The sequence below is a fragment of the Pomacea canaliculata genome, linkage group LG1, assembly GCF_003073045.1.
Source record: "Pomacea canaliculata isolate SZHN2017 linkage group LG1, ASM307304v1, whole genome shotgun sequence".
Classification (NCBI taxonomy): Eukaryota; Metazoa; Mollusca; class Gastropoda; order Architaenioglossa; family Ampullariidae; genus Pomacea; species Pomacea canaliculata.
The window spans coordinates 6,699,977-6,722,552 of record NC_037590.1 but is presented as its reverse complement, the minus strand read 5'-3'; the positions used below and the strand labels follow the sequence as shown (position 1 = coordinate 6,722,552).

The 22,576-nt window shown below is 41.2% G+C and overlaps 1 protein-coding gene and 1 long non-coding RNA gene across 2 annotated transcripts in view; one reads left to right on the top strand and one right to left on the bottom strand.

The window, feature by feature from the left end:
* LOC112566404 (nuclear receptor subfamily 4 group A member 2-like) overlaps positions 1–9,036 on the bottom strand; it is a 28,325-nt gene extending 19,289 nt beyond the window's left edge. The window contains 3 exon segments of the mRNA XM_025242578.1: positions 1,748–1,914; positions 3,823–5,700; positions 6,446–9,036. Of these exon segments, the coding sequence (XP_025098363.1) occupies positions 1,748–1,914; positions 3,823–3,886 (231 nt within the window). The 5' untranslated portion in view covers positions 3,887–5,700; positions 6,446–9,036.
* An 818-nt stretch (positions 9,037–9,854) lies between these two features.
* On the top strand, positions 9,855–21,409 carry LOC112566412. Its single transcript, XR_003099583.1, has 5 exons — positions 9,855–12,148; positions 18,098–18,235; positions 18,830–18,884; positions 19,948–20,211; positions 21,263–21,409. It is a non-coding gene; the product is annotated as an uncharacterized LOC112566412 (long non-coding RNA).
* Positions 21,410–22,576: the final 1,167 nt, after the last annotated feature.

The following is a 22,576-nucleotide window of genomic DNA, read 5'->3' as shown; positions in this document are numbered from 1 at the left end:
TTACAAATAACAGAATGCACAATTTTATAGCATATTTTATAACTTTTAAATCTCATAATCTTTTCTCTAAACCTTTGGCTCTTTCTGCCTTTTTTAGACTGTCTCGTCTGATTCAGAATACTTTTATAACTACCATTATGTTGTCTTCGTTGTTTTTACCACAACGGATTTTCTGTATCGGTGGAAACAGGTGAGCATCCTCGGCTGACACGATTGGAAGCAATTCTTTTGTCTGTCTTTCTACAGCGAGATTGCTACAGATGATAATACATCTCTCTGTCTCTTTCTTTTACTGAATAACCTCATTTAAGTTTTGTGTCTCTTCAGAATTTATTTATTTTTGTAGCAGCAAACATTATTATTATTATTATTATTATTATTATTATTATTATTATTATTATTGGGTGGCGGGATGAGAGTAAATTCTGGATGTCTGCTTGTCATCAATGCAGCATCTCTCGAGGCACTGAACTGGAATGGTTCTAAAAAGCTAAGGCGATTAGTCTGTCTGCCAGGTGCGGATTTTCGCTCAGTCTATGAAAGAATTTAGTTCTTACTGGAAAAAAAAGGCAGCTAGAAAGAGTAGGAATGAAATATTGCTGCAGCTTACTATGGGTATTAATATTGTATTTTGCAGTGGACTGAGCTGACGATTTGCTGTACACAGTTTTTATTTAAACACTTTTCTAATACACACCAACCAGTGTTTTCATTTGTTTCAGACATTGTTACCATGGTATTCATCATTCTTTGGAAGTTTGTGCTGAATTTAATGGTCATCACTGTGTTTAGTTACACTGTTCATTAGGTAAAATTTAATTAGTATTAAAAGGTTTGCAGCATACGAGAAGTGTGAGAGATAAATAGTTTATTTCGCTGCACAAATATAAAATTGTAAAATATTCATCTACATTTCATGATGTATCATTACTGCCTTAGATATTCACCATACTTATAATCACAAAAATAGACCTACAAACTAAACTACAATAAATCCCCAATTTAAAATTAAATTTATAGCAAAATAGAGGTGTAGTTAATTATAATATAAGCTCTGTTCTGCAAGACATTTCACTAAAGGACGACAGCAATAACTCAGGGATTTATTTCAAATTTCAACATTTCACTAGAACAGGCAAACATCTCGACATAACCAACCAAACAAATAAACAAAAACAAATATGGATACCAGCAGACGGAAATGAAATTGAGACGAAGGAACTTATCCCTTGTTTACGACCATTAGTCGTTCTCGATCTTTGTCTATCTGTTCTTCTCACTCTCCGCTTTTACTTTTATCCCTTAATAATATTTTGACATTCATTTTTTATAAGAATATTTTGACACCACTCCCTCGGTTTATAATTTTACAAGGACAGTAAGTACAGTTCATCTTAACAACTGTGGGGTGAAAATTTTATGCTGGCCACCGTGCAAAGGATTGCCAGACAAGAGAAGAAAACATAAACAGTTCCCAGCCTGACCAAGGTGCACGCGCCGTGGTTTGTTTACCTGTGCAGGTGCCGCGCATGGAAAGGCTTGTCAGGAACTGGTTTACTCCAACATACAAGACAATAATGCCACCAACATCACAACGATGCAACAAGCGAACACTGGGAATTATAATGTTTAAAGAAAAGCCAAACTGGTTCGGGACGATGGTGGTGCAAGAGAAATAAATGAAGCAGACGTGTGAGAGAGAAACAGAGGAAATGGGAAGAATGTCCGTGTGACTACTGGTCCTTACCTGGGATTGTAGGAGCAGCATTGATTTATCAGGCAAGTGATTGTGCGAAGGAGGGGGGCCGATAGGAGGGGAGGATGTAGACAAGGGGGTAGGTGCTAGGTCATAGACTGTGGAGGGAGCTGGACTGGGCAGACTCGCGCTGGCTGCTGCAGACTCGCCGGGGAGACCTGCAACACAGGTGAGTACAGGTGAGTACAGGTGAGAAGTCGCCATCACATGCCCTCTATAGTGTGTGGTGTGTACTGTGTAGGCTGTTGAGTACCGTGTAGTGGACTGTGTAGGCTGCTGTGTACCGTGTAGTGGAGTGTGTACTGTGTTGTGTAGTACTGTGCCGTGTAGTGTGTACTTCATGTGTAGTGTGAATTGTGCAATGTTTGTGTGTGTGAAATGTGTGTGTGTTTGTTTGTAGGTGACAGTTGTAACAGCCAAATGAAACACAAAAGGATAGAGTGGAGCTTTGTTCACATGTAATCAGCTAGATTAAAAGCACTAATAAACTAAACTACACTAAACAGAATTAAAGCACAAATAATTCAGTAAATAAGAATACAAGTGGCAAGTGATTGGTTTGACAATTCTCAAATATAAATTTTTATTTATACATTACGAAAAAAAGAAACCACTTTTCTCAAGTGTGATATTGATGGCGAGAGTAAATTCGTTTCGCGAAACAATTTTTTTCTCTCTTCCATATATATATAAGTTATATGTTTATTGCTAGTGTAGGGGGATGTAAAGCATTAAATATGCAAAGGTGCAATCCAATACAGTACTGTATAAACTGCTCACATAGACTTTTTTTTTAAAATTTGAACTATCAAACCTTCGTTTGCCAGTATCTATCTAAAAGTCATCCATGCTATGAAAAATATACTGCACCAGGCGACTAAAATATTGTAGAACTACCACAGAAGAAAATAATGTAAGCAAAAAATATTAAAACAAATACAAAGCAATCTTTAATCTTGCTGGAGGTATTTACTGGAACACTTATCAATATTTTGCGATAGAATGGAGGGAGTGGCAGGAGTGACCTTTGGCACATGTTGCTCTTGTGAAATTGATCGTCAAACGCGAGTCCTGACGAATCGCGACAAATCGGACGCGATGACGCGATGTCAACACGGACACAGCTCGCGCCGCCGACGACACAAATGTCGTCCACGATGACATCGATAGTCGGAGCCAGGAGGAGAGTTATCACCTGTCTATCAGCTGCATGTGTAATCAGACTTAGCACCCGGCTATCAACTGTTGGTGTCATCGGACTTAGCACCTGCTTATCCTCGCCATCTTCAATCACAAATCGCGTTTCACTGCGGGCGGTGTTATTTAAATCTTCATTAAAAATATTTTTTAAATAATTTTTTCAGCTCTCTTTGTTTCATCTCAGACTTTCCACTCTTTCTTTTCTCCTGCAAAATTTTTTTCTCCTTAATTCGCCTTTCTCTCTCTCTCTCTGGCGTACATGCACTACCGCGCGCGCGCACACACACACACACAATGTCATATCGAGCATACATGCATGTGAAAAGTTTTGTATTTCTTTGTACTGAATGTTTTATTTATTTTATGTATCTTAATGAATCTTATCTTATCCAAGTCGAGAAGTAAACATGCAGATTCCAATTACATCAAAATTAGTTTAAAATCCTTGTTTTACTTTGTTATCAATCTCGAAAAACATTGCAGATGATAATTTTTAATCATATTTCGAGGATGAAAAATATTTAATTTTTTTCAGTCTATTTCCACAAGAAGGAGCGATGTAAATTTAACGCGGGTACTCGCTTAAGATCAGTAAAACAAATTATTTATTTTTCGCAATTTAATAAACATCCGGTAATAATAATAATACTAGTAATAAAAGTAATGAGAAGAAGTAGTAGTAGTTAGTATCGAGAGTACATCAGGACTAACTTCATGTTCATTTACAAATTCACACGACGTTATAACTGAGTGTAAATACCTGTGTTTTCTACAACAGAAGTTTACAAACAAATAAAAATAAAAAGCGGAAGGCACGTGAAGGTGTACAGCAACTAGCGCCAAGTGTGTGTAAAACTTTGCCTTACCTGCATGGTGAATGCACGAAGGACGAGCCTGAGAGAAAGACGACAGTAGGGCCCTGTATTTCATGGTGGGCACCGAACATGCGTGTAAGTTTGTTAAACAGTCATAACTTTTGTTTCTCGTGCAAAGCCGTCGGCGCGGCTGACCAATCGCAGAGCTCGTCTCTCTTCTTCGCCGCGCTAGTGTCTCACACGCGCCCTCCCCTTCTCTCCTTTCTCCTCCTCCCTCCCCCAGCCCTCTTCTCTCCCTGTCTTTTACTCTCCCCCTCCCTCCTTCACCCTCTCCTTGCTTCAAGCCACGAGGTGCGGTTCGCTAACCAAGGCTTTAGTATAATCAGCTGTGTGTTCCACTCACTAAAAGTGACCAGGAGGATGCTGCTATTGCCCATCACCGTGTTTATATATTGCTTATGATGCCACAAGCTTCGCCAGCCAATGTTCTGTTGGCCTGCTAATGCCCAGGATGACAAAACTCAATTATGATTCACAGAAATGTCTGGAATCTAAGTATTCATAGTTCATGTCCTTTAACAACAGCTGACAACAATAATGTAAAGTACAATTAGTACGCACTCAGTAAAATCGCTAGAATCATGAGATTTTCCCCCACGGATGGAATACAACTTTTTTAAAAATAAAAAGAGTAAAATGCTGAGAAAGAAAAATAACTGGTGCGGTTTCTTTACAAAACACAATAAGCCACGCCCCCTTAATTTGGGAGGTGCATTTTGTCTCGCAGAAAAAAAAAGGATTCGCTCCCTCCAAATCGTTCGGCTCATTTTTGATAATTTGCCAAATGGGTTTCCCGGGGGACAGTTTTAGGCCCGCTCTTCTCCCAAGCCCCGGTGTAGGACCAAACGGCAGCAGACGACACGTAGGTGACGCTCCACAGAAGATGGCATTTTACACGAGTCGAGAGACTTCCCGCCATTTACTGCGAGACTGCTATGCACCACGCGGGAGCCTCCAGCACGCATGCGTGAGCCCACTGCCCGAAATGCCAGGGGTGAGGCCGGCATATGGAAAAATGACAAATATACCAGTTTACGATTAATTATTAACGATTAGGACCCGCCGAAAATTGGGGTCTGAAACTCTAACCGCCGGCTTGTCTCTACGTCAGCCCCCCCTTGTCAGTCGATTAGTCAGTCCGCTGACGAGCACACAAACTTCCTTGCTTTTCTCCCCCGAAGAGAGCTGTAAGGGTAACTGGCGGTTTCCCTAATGGGATGGCAAAAAAAAAAAAAAAAAAAAAAGAAGTATGGAAAGGAAGAAGAAGGTTTGAGGGGAAGAAGTAAAGATGTAAGGATTTGACAGAGAGACAGAAGTCGCAAAAGGGACGGGTAGGTATGAAAGTCGCGTATAATGTCCACTAGAAGATAGTAGCTGAATAAAGACTCATACATGCATCACCGACTGTTCTAGAGAATTATTTGTCGTGAATTCCTACAACATTCTCCCAGGTCTGATGATGTTGCTTCGAATGGACAGTAGCTCGCGCCATCTATGCATAGAGACTGCTCGTCCTACCTTCCATTTTTGTTCCCCCCTTCTCTCCTTTCCCACAAAATCCATTCGCCCTCCCCGCCCCTCCACACACACTCACAATAAGACAAACAGTTCTAAACAAAGGGGGATAATAGTGCCGAAAATCAGTGCGCCGATTGCTCCCAGATGCTCCATATAGGGCCTGACATGCAACTTGAGCGGGGGAAAATCAACAGCCCCGGTCGACAGAAGCCATCTTGGGCGCTCCTTGCTTCGTCCAAACATTGTGATCATCTCGTAGCGACATCCATCCTGGGTTTATTTGGAAAAATCGCCTCTCAGGTGGCCTCCCTTATTGGAATTGCATCCAGCAACGGTGTCAACGCTTGCCACCTGGGCAAAAAGGTTCTTTTGTATATTTCGTCTGATAGTTATCTGTACCCCTGTTTATTTCCTCGCATCCTACTGGCATACATCGCGGCTAACTCGAGGTGTTATCTTTAAGTTCAGGGTAGTAGTAAGCTCTACCCGGCTATAGGCATCGGATGGCTGCAGAGTCTTTGGGGAAAGGTGTACCTGTTCTACAATCCCACCGCCCAAGAAAACCTTTCTGATAAAGGCTGGTCTGTAGATAGTAAACCAGGTGCACTTTCTTTGAAAAAAAATGAGAATCAAGTGTTGGTGGTATGAGAAAACAGATAAACAGAACAGTATAAAATTCAAACACACTGGACGGTAACGGCTCAATAGCGATTATTATACGCGAGCTGAATATTCTGGTCTGCTATCAGTAAGTACAAGCATTAAATTAAAACCCAGGTTTAATGTCAGAAATAATTTATAAAGGTTTAAATCCAGAAAAAGCAACTGTTTTGCTAGTTCTGTCTTAGTTTCCCCTCTGTCCCAGTCACTCAGTGCAAATCACTGCCCATTGAAACAATCCCAGTCCCTGTACTCTGTTATCTACAACTGCCATCAGGTTTCCATGCTGTTTGCTACAATGTTTATCTCAAGCACAGGAAAAACACAGTGCAGGATGAAGATATAAGTGTTGAAACAAATCGTGGATGCTGAAAACCCTCAAACACGATGAAAGTACCGGTCATTATAAATTATTTTTAAAAAGTTGTTAACTCACCTTAGCATTACTCCAAAGCCGCCCACAACCAAATATAATCCAGAAGATGAATTCGAAGTTTTTGGTGCACAATAACACTTTTTAAAAGTTTCAGTTTAACTGAACTCTTAGCCTTTTCATCCAGCAGTTTCATGGTATCGTTGTAAAGATCATGTGAACACTTTTTTTTTCAAACTTTCAACGAGCGGCGGTTCCTACGTGAAACATCTTTTGTTCTGATGATTACCATTCTGTTTCCTTTTCATCTCCACTTCCACATCGTTTTGAGCCATACTGGATCCGTGACATTGCTTATCCATTGTCAATACAAGTGTATTGACAGTTGAATCTCCGTTTCCTGGAAGTGTAGGCCAGTTCTTGTCTTGCCAACATTTTTGTTCTTCGTTCAGAAGATGGTTTCTGCTCTGTAGCATCGACCGATGGCCAGAAAAAAACGCAACCAGTCATTTCTGAAAACGATCTTGTCATGCGTCTGTATTTCCACACACGGCTTTCTTTTCAATGGTTAATTTTCCGCTCAGTACAGACCAAGAAAACATGTCTTCCCTTTGACAGCCACCGGAGTCTTGGGTCACAATCAATGGACTTACCAGGTCCAGTGACAAGACAGCAGTCGCGAGTTAAAAAAAAAATCCCCGATTACTCGTCTTCACATATAATTGCTGTTGAAACATAATCGATGCCATCATGACATTAATTACAGTTTTCTCTCTCTCGCCAAGACTATTTTTAATAAAAAAAATATACTGATGCATTTACGAAACGAACGGGAATAGTATCTATTTTTAAGTCTTTGATCAGCCGACTATTTACAACAATTGGTTGTTGTTGATAGGGTAATAATCCACTTTATTTATTCTCATATCTTTTTCACATAAGTCTGTCTTTATATCTTTGTCATAGACCCACTTATTAATTTACACAAAATATGATCCACCAAATAAAGGCTATAAATATTTACTAGAAAAAAATTACCGAGATTTTCAAAAGAATTATCCAGAGAAAGTATTATCCTTTGTTCGTCTAAGCAGTAATTTTTTTTTTTTTTAGAAGAACACTTCGGCACGGTGAAGAAGAAACTTACAAAAGATGCGACAGCCGTTTTCTGTCGTGTCCAAGCACTGTGAAGCAAACAGAAATGTGAAGAAGTGAACCCTGGGTACTTTCCGGCCAAATACGTTTGCACAGGACAGAGTAAGTCCCTGGTTTGTGGTGTTCTAAGCCGAAGCAGGGCGACTTTATTGGGAGTTCTAAATATCACAATGAATTCCGTGACATTTTGTCACCTTTCCCCAGTCTGAGAATGCCAGCAAACGTTGGGGGGGATAGAAGGTTTAGAGGTGCCGGGACCACTACACGAGATACTCTTAAAATCGTTCCCTCTTCGTCTGAAAATACCAGCCTGACATTTGGCAGGGGGTTCCAGAAAGACAATACGGCACCGCAAGTCTACAAGCAATTTGGTGCTTGACCATCGGAGCCTCCCACCTACGTACAATCAACAGTCAGAAGGTCAGGCACGTGGCAGGACTTTTTCCAGACCGATGGCCCCCGTGGTTAGCCGGGTCCAGCGGAGACCCTGATGCTCTAAGCATGGCGAAAGTTTGGCTGCATCCATCGTAGCTAACCCGACTGAAAAATTAAACAGCTGCAGTATAATTTAGAGTTATTATCATTGCATGTTCCCGCCATACTCACAAAAGGTCAGGCCACTGTGATATGTGCTGGAGACTTTGCCTGTACCAGCAACGGCATTTTTTTTTTTCTTTTTTTTTTTGCATTTGCTGGTTACCGCAAAATGTGAAGAATTCAAGAGGAACGAAGGTCCTCCATGATGTACTACGAACATCGTCTTAAAGCAAACTGTGAGAAGATGGGATAATTGCCACCAACGGTTGTGATCATGGGTGAAAAGTGATCACGTGAACTTATGACAAGCGATCCCCCCTGAAGACTGTCGCTGGGGCGGAGGATTTCAGGTTACGAAGAGCTCCTCCGCGGGTGAACCGAGGCCAGGCAGTCGCTACTAGGGGTCAGACGCGCCCTTGTGTTGTTCTGACCTTTACAAGAAAACCCGTAAGAGTGGGTGACTCCCTCCCCCTCTTTCGCATTGCTGAAGCTGAACCCTAAGCATCTGAAGCTGAAACAGGTTTTATTTTTCTTTGTTGTTCTCCCTTTACTTTCTTTCCTTCCTCCCTCGACCCACCTCCCTATTCTTTCCTACCACCGTATATTCTACCCTTTTAGTTCATCTGTCCATTCATCTCACTGTATTCGTCTGTCAGCATCACAATATGCGAAGCCTATTTTGACATATATTCGTAATTGTTTGGTTATTTTGCCTGGTAACAGGAGCGGCTTTTGACAAAGGAAAAATAATAAAAGCAAGGAGCAGATGCAGCAGACAAAACACCGGAGAATTGAAATTTAAATGAGTGGAGCAACACAAGTGTCTTGAAAGACTAGACAAGTCTTCGAGACAGCGTATTTTATTTTTTGTTTTGCTGTATTTGTCTGTTTATTTATTTTTGTTTTGTTTTTATTTGTTGTTGTTTGATTATTTATTTCGTGTTTGTTTTGTTTTGTTTTTTGGTTTTACTTTGGTTTGTCTGTTGGTTTTTGTTTTGTTTTGTTTTGTTTTTTGTTTGTTTTTTGTTTCTTTTGTTGTTTTTTGTTTGTTTTTTGTTGTTTTTTTTTGTTTTTTTTATTTTTTTTGGTGCATCTCTTCTCCCCAACCAGCCCGTCTCGTATTTTAAAATATATGTTAACAGAAGGCGTGACTAAGCAGATTTAAAACTACACAGCCCGATTTCGCATCGTAAGATACGTTAACATTTTTTCCAGCGGAAGCCGAGGCCCGACGGACTTGACGTCACACACAGACAACACGTTTCCAGGGGTCGAGGGTGGAGGAGAAAATGCAGACGACGAGATTGAAAGTTGTCTACTTGTCAGTAAAACATTCGTTCAGACAATGCATCCTGTGGAACTCGACTGACCAGCGGCCCTATCGCCCACTCAACGTTTTCAAGGCTGACATCCTTGTGTCCCGGTGTCTGCTGGGCAACGTCATTTCCGCTCTGGCGAACAACAGCTGTTGGCTACTCAAGGTGGAGGTGGGCTTTGTTCGCGCCCGCACCTAGTGGCGGTGTCGCTGGACGTCGGATGAGGGTCACGTGGCCGCTGGAGCGTGGACGGCTGGCTGGCCCTGTGAGCACGCGACCAGACACGGACAGCAGGCGCCCCCTGTGTTGACCACAACAACTTGTGGCACGTGCAGAGCTCATCATCCACGATTGCAAATAACCTCCAAGGAGTTCAACTAATTGACACTTGGCTGTAGCAGATGGACTGATTTGTTGCTTTATAAGTGTGAAACTCTCGCCCCTCTTAACTCTCCAAAGGCCGTCTGGGACAATGGCCGAGACCACGTGTCGAAACCGTGAGGTACGGCATTCCCCTTCTCCCTGTTGAATATTAAGTCCGAGGATAGAGAAAAAAAACACCAACAACCATAATAGCGCTTACTCAAGACTACATTACTCTCTTTCTCTCTCTCTTTTATCTCCTTTATCTCTTGCGTTTAGATAAAGATGTTTAATTATACACAGATGTGAGTTACCTCGTTTCATGTTGTAAAATCATGCTTGAGACTTCTCATATGACGATCGTGTGAAAAACCCGTTACCAAATTCCCAGGTCGTGAGCCTTTTGTTTTTTAACCTCTCCATTCTTTAATAGCTAATCTCGCACTTCACCAGATGTGATTGTGCACAACTTATTACCAGCATTTTCCAGTTGCACGTAATGTGCTTCACACAATAAACATCAGAAAACGCACAAACCCGGACACACACCCGTCCACGTGCACATATAATACGCACTCGCTAGAAAAAAAAGTACCGAAATCTACGAAGAAATATGATTCGTAAATACGAATAGAAACACGTGATGGAATTTATTTTCTGTTCTGGTTTTTTTGCCACTTTGAAACAAATGCAATCAGCAAGGGCTTGGAGATGAGTTTTAATTTGTCTGGATGATTCAGTTAGCAACCTTGTCCGCCAAGAAGAGCTCAAACTCCTTATTAACCTTGAAGAGATGATGGCGGAGAAGGTTGGGAGGAGATGGGGAGTTGTCGCCTGTGTCACTGCTAGGAAAATAAAAAGGACGACATATTTGCCATAGAAAAACCCCACACAGCGAAGAAAACCACGCAATTACCGATCACGTGATATAAAGCACGAACAGCCCTCGCATCCTTTGGGAAGGAGCGGGATGGAGGGAAGGGGGAACTGGACCTTTTTTTTAAAAAAAGTGGACAGGATGGGGAAAACTCAGCTACTCAGCCATAATGTCCCAGCATGCAAGAGAAACTGAGGAAAACATCCTTCCTTCGGGCGTTCACGCCTGTCCGATTGGCGTAGTGGGCTGGCGACAAGTGACATAGGTGGCGCTTGCGTGCAGATGGACCAACATCGCGTAAAAACGAAATTAGCAAGGGGCGACAAATATGGCGTTCCTGTGACGTGGGTCCACTTATTTTATTAGCAGACACATTTTTATAGTTTTTTCACTCACGAAGGCTAAACTGGGCGAAAGAGTTGCCATTCTTGGCGCCGATCGATGGCGCCGTGGCTGAGAGAAGGGCGAGTGACGTAGTTGGGGGCCCGCAGTTAATCGATCCTCCAGCCGGAAAAAGAACGATGACGCAAGCGTTATTGACGGGCCCCCTCGTCCTCCGCATACACACACGGCGCTAGTGACGTGATCCGATTATGCCGTGACGTCAAATGATTATCGGACTGAGAGTATCCCGATCGTATTTTTATCAGGGGAGACAAGGGGAATCCAGTCACTAGATTGTCGGCCGTTTTGGAGCTCGGGAGCGAAGTCAGAGTGCAGTCCAGCCCAAACCCGACGGCAGCACCGGACAGGGAAGTCGGTCCCTCCGTCGTGTATCAGTTTGGAAAAAAAAAGAAGAAAAAAAAGTGCAGGAGTTCTCTACCAGGATAAGTATCATTTTTTAATATTTCATAATGATTGTAACATCGTTGCGGATGATATGTTGTTTTTATGTCACCTTCGTATTTATTAGGTTGACTGCTCAGTTTTGAATGTCTGTCCTGACACCTCCTTAGCTTTTGGCGGTTGAGTAAATATCACGTCTGAACGACTCGGCCTTTCTAGCGCCAATAATGTATCCTCCACACGAGTCGTTAATGACGCAACTATCTATAATTAATAAGTCATTTTCAATCAAGCTTTATTTTCTGACGGTGCTTGGGAAAAAAAACCATCCACAAAAATGTATAAAAGAAATTTATATTACGATTTTTATATTTAAATATTGGACTTATTTTAAAAATATAACTGTCATGCTAACTGTTATTCTAGGAAGGCACGAACAGTAAACAGTCTATTGTCTGAGCTGTCTCCTCCCCTGTTGACATGAAATTTTCTGTACAGCACCGAGACCTACCGAGGCAATCGAACAGAAGGGAAACGACCGACAGCGGACACCACACCCACGACTTGACCTGTGCGAAGACCTGCCAAAGGTCAAGAGGTCAAATGCAGTTTCCGTTCAAAAAGGACAGAAAGTCAAATGAGAGACAAATCTGTGTGTAAATGAAGACTGCAAGTGACACATCGCAGCGTTGATCATTCTGACAGCAACAGTTGGGCTCTTCAGTCAGTGAGGTACGATTTTGTGTAGTCTATCTTTCACTCACTGTGTGTGTGAATGTTTATTTGTCATGTCATATTCTGTCTTTCTCTTTCTCTCTTTTTTTTTTTTTTTTTTTTTTTTGTCTTCTGCTCGTTGGTTTTAATACAAGTATCTTAAGAGAGACAGAAAAATATACCCCTCCCCCCAAAAAAAGCGGTTTTATAATCTTAGGATGAACAAGCTAGCAGCTTCAAAATGAAGTAAGAAAATCAGAAGCAGGAGAAGATGGAATTCAATTATCCACTGTTACAAACAGTACTACAAAATAATATTATTCTCTTGCACGAGCCTGTGACAACATTCCATACTACTCCCTACAACACTGCAACACAATTCTGTTCTGATTTCTACAACACACAACAGTGCCATTCTCTGGCATCAGCCCTCTACAACATTACAGAACACATCGATAACACGCCAAAAAATAATCAATATGCGCTGATCTTCCAAACAGTTTCGCTACCCCTCCCCTCCCCTCCCTTAATATGACAGACGATGCTAGCCCGAGGATGAATGCTTGTTTTCAGTTCAGACATTCTGGATAGAAAAGTAGAAGAAAAAAAACTAGAGGACAGAGGCATTTGGCTGTGTTTGACTTGTCGCCCACAATATTTCTCGCCCTGCTGTCAGAGCGCGAGATGATGATGATGCCAGAGCGAGAGGTCATGGCCAGTGACCCCACATGCCCTGTGCACAGCTCCATCACAACGGTCCTGCTGCTGCTCCGTGTTGCGTTAAACTTGACACACATGTACAACCTCACAATGAACTTCGATCGCTGCCGGGTAGAAGCTTGCCTACATTTCTCTGCCGGTTGGAAGGGAAAAAATGGAGCTGTTGAGCTTTCTTAACAATGGCGACTTTATTACTTGTGTCGTGGCGACAAAGAACTTGAGACAATCTACAGACTCGATAACTTCGCCGTTGACAGGGCTTTTATTCGGAGGGGAATCGACCACCACCTCATTTGTCTTTGAGATGTGCATCTCTTTTTATGTAGCTAGTGAACACAATAATCTGTGTGGTTATTTTGTGTGAAGATTTGGCGACGAATTTAGGAAATTTATTCGCAGACTTTGAAACTGAAAGTGTAACATTAGCTTTTCTCATCTCTAAACAATTTCTTAGTCCCTTGATCCTAAACCCTGTTAAACCCTCTCTTGTTCAAACTAAATTGAACAGTGACGACAAATGAAGAATGAGTAAAGTGATAGCATAGTGATCGTAGAAGCAGGGAAAAGTAAGCGGTTCACCGTCTCTAAAAGATAGAATGTAGAATGGAGGGAGCACGATTTTATTCTACTTTTAAAATATCCCCGATAAATCAGTTGTCCGTTCGCTTCTGGCCGAGCAAAAATGTCCCCGGCAACATTCGATCCTGTGAGTTTGTCTTTTTTAAATTTTTGAACAGCTAAGCGCATTAACCCCACGACTACAGAACATGTGCGATGTGCTATATATATATATATCGTATACATACAGTATAAGGTGTTAACGCTCTATGTGATAACGATTTAATACATCACATCAAGACAGCAACTAAGAGCAAATACTGGAATATATATACTGGTATACATACCTAAACACGGGAAGCAAATTAACAAACGTGCAATGGTATAAAAAAATTTTCATTGGTTGCCACATGTGCAAATACAACCAATAAATCATATTTCTTAATCTGTAATCTCTTGAAAATAATCATTCCACAGAGTTCAGTATCAATTACACAAGTACATCAAGCTTTCTGGGGTCACATGTGCTAAGCATTAAACCGATAAAAGGTCAAAAATAGCTGCAGCTGATGTTTCCTGCAAATTAAACTGAACCCACGTGTAAACAAAACAGTGAGCAATTATATTCTGTATTGATACACACACCGAATCTTTTTTTTCTGGCGACTAAATGTCATTATCAACATTACAATGGCGGTTAAGTAACACAGAATAGTGAAGATTAGTTTTCGACATCGCGGGTGGATGTGTTTGGGGTGTTGGGTGGTTTGGGGGGATGGATGGAGTGTGCAGACCTGCAGACTGGGTGAGAGGACAGGCGAGAACCATCTGGCTGAGCAGGCAGGCAGGCTTGGCAATGTCCTGCTGGCATTATCACGGATTCCGACCGCCGCACCACACCTCCGGACTCCGCCGCCGATCCTCCGCCCCATACCCCGAGACCCCCAAAAGTCGTCTCCCCTTACACAGATAAGGGGGCGCTTCTCACGACTCACTGCAAAGCGCCTGCTGGGTCTTAATTTGCAGCATCATTGGCGGAGGATGGCGGAAAGCAGTGTATAATTACAACTAACTTCGGGCCTGTATCACCGCGGAGGTCGCCACAGAAGACATAAATTGGGGTTTTTATCGTGGTCTACAAGACGCAGACATGTTGGACGCTATCAGAAACCGTTGGCTGCGACGGGTACTTGGGCCAAACACAGAAAGGAGGCGCAAGACAGAAGGAGAGGTCGGCGAGGTGGAAGGGAAAGACTTTTCCACGCCGTGAGAAAGACAAGAGGAATCTTGAGTAGAAGGACATTATCAATGGGTCAGGCGTATGCTATTCGTCTGTCGTTGGATGTAAGTAAACCTTACACGTATCAAAGAAAAATAAAACTGCCAGGTCACTTCTCTGGCGCTTACAAGCCAATGTTTAAAAAAATGACCAGGACTACAACAGATAACATGGATGAAAAACGTGGTCTGTTCCCTAATTAGTTCAGAGAGATTACAGACCTGATGCTTGCAGTAGCTGAACTTTGACCTCGTGTATATATATATACGATTCTACTTCGAGGTGGTGCCTCAGGTGTGGGAACAATAAACTACGATCTCGCACACAGTTCACAGAGTGACAGTCACAGAGGATGGAGCGACAGCAGCAGGAGGGATGAAGCTCGCGGTGCTCAGACACAACAGAAGATCAATAGCGAAATACGCCTGTCCTACAATTGTAGGAATTGTCCTCTTTTCTTTTCCCTCCTCTGACAATTGCTGCGCTTTATTTTATTTTACTTCATTTTATCGACAGCTGCAAGCGCTCCGTGGATCCGATGGGCCAACCGTTAAAGCCACTAGACAGTCGTAAGCCGGATTCCTCCATTGATCGCCCAAGCAGCGGGGTGGTTACGGAACAATCTGGAACTGACATACGTTCCAGCCCCGGGATTATCTACTAACGGGGATCGATTACAGCTTTCGACAGTTTGTTCATATCTACTAAAGAGCTTCCCGGTATTTGTCTCCTAACCCAAACCTTCCGATCTCCACCCAACCCCTCCCTCTTTTATTTTTTTATTTTATTTAATTTTTTTTTCAAGTGTACAAGTTCCTGATTGTGACTAATATTAAAGTACATGAGAAATGGAATGTGAAATACAATGGCTTCAGTATTTTTCTTTGTCGAGGTCTTGTCAGCTTGTTGAGGAACAGGTTGTGCCAACTAACGAGAATATTTTTGTGATGTTTACCAATATCTTTCTAGACTAAGTAGGTTTATTATGCGTTCTCGAACTTCTAAGCACAGAGCTTATTCTTGTGTTTAGCATGCGCGGAGTGTGTAAATGTTCATGACTCGTGTTCACGACTCTAATCAGAGCATTTTGCTCTGTGTATGTGTGTGTTCTTTCACAACACGAGTAGTTTCTAACGGTTAAAAGAAAGACCAGATGGGCGTTTTAGTCATAGAACATCAGAAGCTGTCTCTAGCTGGCTGAGATGGTTACGTTGCCACGACTGCTGTGAAAGATGTTTAAAATTCGATGCAATAGAAAGATTCGCGCTTGTATTGACGCGCGGCGGAACTGTGCCGACTTTGGGGTGGTGGTGGTGATGGTGATGGTGGTGGTGATGGTGGTGGTGGTGGTGGTGGTGGTGGTGGTGGTGGTGGTCTTAGGGCAGATGCAGAGGTTTAGTACACCAATACTTTGGTCGTGCTTTAAATCTTTTCCGCCACCGCTGCTGCTGTAGCCGCCGCCTATGGCGTCGTCGATACACACATACAAACCGACGATACGTCTAGTTTAAAACGACAGATGACGATATCAGACAAGCGGCGTGCGAAACTGTCGACTCAATTGCCAAACACCGAACGTCTGCACTAAGCCCGTTACTGTTATGTTTGCAAAAAGCTTTCACGAGGATTCACGTGAACGTAGAACGTCAAGACTACGTGAGCGACTGTGATTGGTCAGAGGTGGATGGGAAAGGATGGAGATGAGCACCGCTAGGAAGTTTCTGTTGAGGGGATACTTCTGGGAGGAAACTGGTCTGCTCTTGAGGTAATTCGGAAGAAAGACTTTATTTACTAGCTCCTGGGTGATTCTACGTCACCGCCGCCGCAGCTCAGTGTACGTTACAGCTCCGCGGTGACGCAGTGACGTTTCGCACAACCGACGATTGTTGTGTCGCTAAACGCTGCCCACATCATTTACTCTCAACCTCAGCCTCTCGCCCAAGCACAGCTTAAAATGACAGTAGTTCTCTCCGAGTCGCGATTTTATTTCGATGGATGCATTTCAGGTTAGCTGCTAAGAGGGGATGAATGCTTTTTCAGTGTCGTTTTTCTAATCCGCTTATAAATTTTGAGACATTCAACGTTGAAGAAGGCTGCTTTGAAAAGATACACAGATGGAAAGGAAGGGAGGGGGTAGAGAGAGATGAGGAGGAAGAGAGAGAGCTCAGCTTAGCTACCAAGATTCCATTTAGCGCGCACGGATTTCTGGGAGATTGTTTTATGGCAGCCATTTTAGTCTGCGCCGAGAAGTCGGTTTGAGGGCGATGAAGTAGCCGAGCTACACCTGGGTCTGACCTCCATGGCCGCCTTACCGCGTGCTGCTGGCCACAGCAAACATGGCGAGGGCTTTAGTGCGGGCTTTGCACGTGCTTTACGTGCTACGGCGCTGGGCAGCTACACACGACCTGTCCCTTTCACGTCCCTTTCACGTCGACCCGTCACCTGGGGGAGAGGGCGGCGGTGGGTTGGTGGGCCTGGTCGATGCGTGAGCAGCCAGACAATTAAAGTCCGCGAGTTCCACGAGGTCTTGGACTTAGAGTCCCCCCCATGGTCCTCCCACTTTACAAGCGACAAGATACCCTGCTTCGCGTGTCCCGTCCGTCGTCTATTGTCTCCTGCTTTTATGTGTTACTGCGGGCTTCAGCCATTGTCTCCCTCCACGATGCTGTGGAGATTCTGATCGTGCAGTAAGTACATGGGTAAGCACATTGGGATGAGAGAGAAGATGGAACGAAGAGAGAAAGCGTAGAGAAAAAAAAGCAGGCGGACAAACAGTGACAAAACGGTCTTTACAGATTCTGACTTTAAAGAACGGATTTTGTGTGCGTGTAAAACCAGCAGCTGAAATACTGATAAAATGTTAGCAGTATAGATGACTGTCCACCCCGCCTGCAGGACGCTAATGACAGTGTTACAGAACATTACCATTCCAGCCTCCCTCCATGCCAACCTCCTCTCTCTAAGTTATGACTACCAACTTCGCCGACTCTCTTCGCAGTCTACCGTGAATAGTTTCACACACTTCTGCAATGCTTTTTATTTTAAACCCGAAAATCGTACTTCGACCTCTCATCTTGTGAGAATGTTTTCGACAGACGCATTTTTACAACATCTGAACGCCCTCGTTTCTACCACGTCTGAACACACTCATTTCTGAAATACAAGCTCATGCCACTTATTGCCACACTAATGACCGTGCTAAGTTTTCCACATTATTTGCACATTTGGTAATGAGCTCAACTCCTCAACCTTTGCAAGTTCGTGCAGGACGTAGTCAACAGTTCTGTACAATAAAGACTACAATGCAGAGAAAAGACTGAACTCCTGACACTAAGCCAACAAGAGACTGAGACAAAAACCCTGAACTATAACGGCTAATTAAAGATATTGTAATGACAAATGTGTTGCAGGGATAACAGCGATAATGATAACGATGACAAGAAGAAAGAGAAGCTTGAAGAGCGACATCCAGTGAGAAAGAGAAAGAAGCAACCCTGAGATGTCTCCTCCTAGTTCATGTTGCGAGACACAGGACAGCTGTCATGGAGGTACACATTTATTCCAATAAAAACATACGAATTGAGAGTTTGTTTTGTTGTTCCTATTTTACTTTTTGTTTTTTACAAAACTTTTTTTAAAGTTGTAGCGATGCTGGGCAGACTACAATAATTCGTTCCCTTACGTAGCGGGGTATAACCGGGGTATACTCAACTGGGAAGCTCCTCGTGGCCCTGGCAACCACTTCACTGATATAAATCTCACTTTGTGGACGAGACTGACTTCATGAAAAGACAGAGACCAATCGTTGATGTTACTCCGAGGTCTCAGCCCTCTAGCTTACAAAGAATAAAGAAAGAACAGAGTTTTCTGTTTTCTTTTGGTCTCCTTCCGCCATTTACTTCAAACCTTCCTTTGGTCTGTATTTCGTGGCATCTTTTTAAAAATTATTATTATTAGACAAGCGAAAATAGTTTGATACATGATATTTGGTTGTCTGTGTTCGCTCTTCCTCTAATTAGTCTAATATCTAAAATTGCTGTCTTTAGAGTGTTAAAAAAGATTCTTTATTATTCTGCACTCGATTCATTAGCAGTTGTGAAATTTCTCTTTTAAAATTTAGCTTTTTTGTGTACAAATTGCAGATTTTCTTCAGACTTCCCGTTCATCGGTTGGATTCAATTATTTCTGAAAGATCAGGTAAATTTTCCAAGTTCTAGTTTACTATTTCGTAGTCTGTTCATACTTTTATTTGCTTTAAAAATTGATTGCCCATTGTCTACTTATTTCATCACATGATCAGTTAGTAAACTAAACGTTTTTGACATAATCAGAAATCATACATTAACCAATTTGTGACCCGCTACTAACTTAACACTGAATCTTAACTAGAAAACATTGATATTTCTCACATTCATATTTTTTAAAAAGTAAAGATTTGGACCTTTCCTTTGATACCAAGATTTTCCTTTCACTCTTAAAATTGAGGGATTTTTTCAGTTTGAAGTGTAAAATTAAAGTGGCAGCCATAGTGAAGAAAACAGGTTCAAAGCAATCCCCCATGGCTTTTCTTTAATAATGAGTGCCTGTAGGAGTCCTAATTGTACTAATTGTTTGCGACTATAAAACACAGCAAGCGGCTTAATTTAAATCCACAAAAATTACATGGCACTGAATTTTTAAAAGTTTTTACCTGTTGGAAAATAAAATGGCAGGGGAAGAAAAGTTTACTGCATTCAATCAGCATAATACTCCAAAAAAGTCTACAAATGTCTACTTTCATAACATTGTGACAAACTGAGTAGAAAACAATAGTCTGTGACATACTTCAAGAGTCAGAGAATTTTCGCGCTACACAAAAACAAATTACTGATAGGAGCATCTTAAAGAGTATTTGAAGTACCAAGACACATGCTACAATTCTTCTAAAGGACACCAAGACCATATTATCTTATTAAATTATTAAAATTAACATTATTTATCGGGTTAAAGTTTTTGGAAATACAACGGTATTCACGGTAGCTTTAATGAGCCCCTCACTCCATCAGTTCTGCTGGAATCCATTGTAAGACAATATGACAAAATGCTCATGACACTATAGACATTCGATGAGAAACAACAAATAAAGCAAACAGTGAGAAGAAATGAAAACGACAGCGAGCTAAACGAAAACAGTTCTAATGATATCAATTGTGTTTGCTGATGGTCTTCCCACATCGATACAGTCCTTCATTACTAACTTTATCCTTTCTATGCCTCTCAGGTAAGGAGGCAAAAACCACGTGACAGGACACCACAAGAACGAGCACTCTGAGATGACATAACTCTACACACACCAGCCGTGACGTCATTTCCGTGTCTAGCATTTCTCCTTCACTGCTTTAGGACAACATTGAAAGGAGGATTAATGACAATAAATTTCGAGAAAACCTGCGCGGGTTATTTTTTTCAAGATCTTCTGAGAGAGTAACTAGCATGAAAGCACTAATCAGGAGAATATAATAAATATTTCCAGGATGAAGAGCAAGTAAGATAATTGATATTCTCCTCCTCCCCCTTCTCATCATTAATAAAAAGAAAATAGCAAAAAATAATTAATAAGGAGACTAAGTCATGTCTTAATGAGATAATTGATAAACGGAGAACAGAATTTAAAATTATCTTAATTCTAAGAATATACTAGTAAGTTCATAGGTGCTAAAATATAATAATGAGATCTTAAGTGAGATTTTAAGTGTTGCATTGTAATTAAATAAATGTAAATTAAAAAAGTATAACTAAGAAAAAGTTCATAAGACAAAAATATTGGTGATCAGAATATCAATGACAAGATGTATGTTTTGCCACCATTCATATTTATAATATTTAGTTACTTTTGTTCTAACATATTTTATTCTGTCTTCTAAAACAGTATCTCTTTACCTTTTGTTTGAGAAATCACTTTGTTTTTCTAACTATCCCACCACAAACTCCACACTTTTGCATATAATATTCACGCTCCCCTGAGTACAGTGTTCCCTCGCTACTTCCCGGTTTATATATCGCGGATTCACTACTTCGCGGTTTTTTTTGAAGTATCGATCGATACTTCCGCGCTGGGAATTATAATTTTATAAAATACCATAGATATTTCAACAGGAAAAAGACGAAAAATGAAGCTGTATTAGTATTTCTATTAAAATACCATGGTATTTTGTAGTGTAACAGAAATCCATTGCTATGCGTAAGCGACGAGCCATGATTGTTGTCCCATCTCGCAGTTCGCATCAGTTTTTTGGGTTTCTTTGAGTAAAGTTATAATTTTTTACACTAATTTGTTATTGTGCTGTATTAATACCATGATTAATATATTACTTTACACTCACATGATATTTTTTCATGCATATATTATTATTGCATGTATGTCCCTATTTCGCGAAATTCGTTTATCGCGGCTGATCGATAGCACCAATCTGTTTTCTTTACCACTGTCTAAACTTCTTAATCTTATCGCCAACATTTCTTCCTGCAAGCTTTCAGTCAGTTCTGTCTACTAATATCATCGCTAGTATCGTCTTCATTTCATCGTGTGTCACCAGGTTGGCCATGAGAGAGGATGGTCAGCAGAAGGGAGGTCACCTCCACCGGCCAGTCGGTAACTCTGTCAGCATCGCAAGATGGAGTTGGTTTGTCCAGAGAAACGATGACAGATTTGCCAATAAAATTTTCTTTCGTTTTGTTCACTGATTTACAAAACCGTGTGCCACGACTTTTCTTTACATGGAAAATTCGAGTGTCACAAGGGACATTGTTTTCATGTCATTGTATTTGATGACGACTATGTTGAATGGTTACTTTTCGCGAAAAGAATTCGTGATGCCGATATGGACATATCACTATTAAGTTATTCACTGTTTGCTAAGTATTTACAGTTCTAAATAATTTATTAATACTATTCTAAACAAAAGTTTTCTACAGAAATTACTAATAATTATTGAATTTTTTGTTTTTTTCTAAGTCATTTATTAATATTTTCTATAAATATTAACATTAATAATAATATAACGGTGGTTTTTGGCAATAATTTGGCGCATCTAGAATAAGAACTATTGCCAATATGGGCATCAGCCTTTCATTAATACGACTAAATTATTTGAAAACTTAAAGGAATTAACAGTTGGAAATGTAATTGATAGAGAAATATTGTAAGTATAAATCTTTCTTATAAATTGTTCTTTCATAAAAGGAGGATGTGGGATAACCAAATTATAAAACAAAACAAACAGGATTTGAAGACAGAGATATATGTATTTTCCAGTTTTTAAATTTTATATTTAGATATCATTAAAAATTTTATTTAATAAATGGAATAATTTAATATACAAAATGCGCACATTTATGAATAAAGTAAAATATTATTACATGATAAACAAGGGAAGGCAAGCAGTAATATCGTAAAGGCAAATCAAGCGAGTGGTAAAGGTATGTCAAGGATCCCTTAGCCATCATGTGAAACAAACGGAGATATATTTACACTTTTCTCTTCCCTCCCTAACAGGCCCATTCATTCATTGACATCTTTAAATCAAGCACACCACCTCAAATAAACATGTTGTTCTCCATGTGTTAATACAGTATCGGTCACTAACACCTCACTAGTGTGGTTACAATCCGGTTCCATGTCATCTACAATGTGTCCACACTAAGAACTGAACCCAGCGACTCCGTTCCAGGGAAACTTGACTTCCGACAAGTTCGCAAAACTGGAAAGTAAACAAAGCCAGACCCCAAAACAATACTCACTCAGCAGCCTAGGTGCCTGCTTGTGTCGTGGACATTGGTACATCCCCTCGCACGATCAAAAAGCCCGCCTGCCCGACAAAAAGAAGCCCACCTGCGAAGATGTACTTATA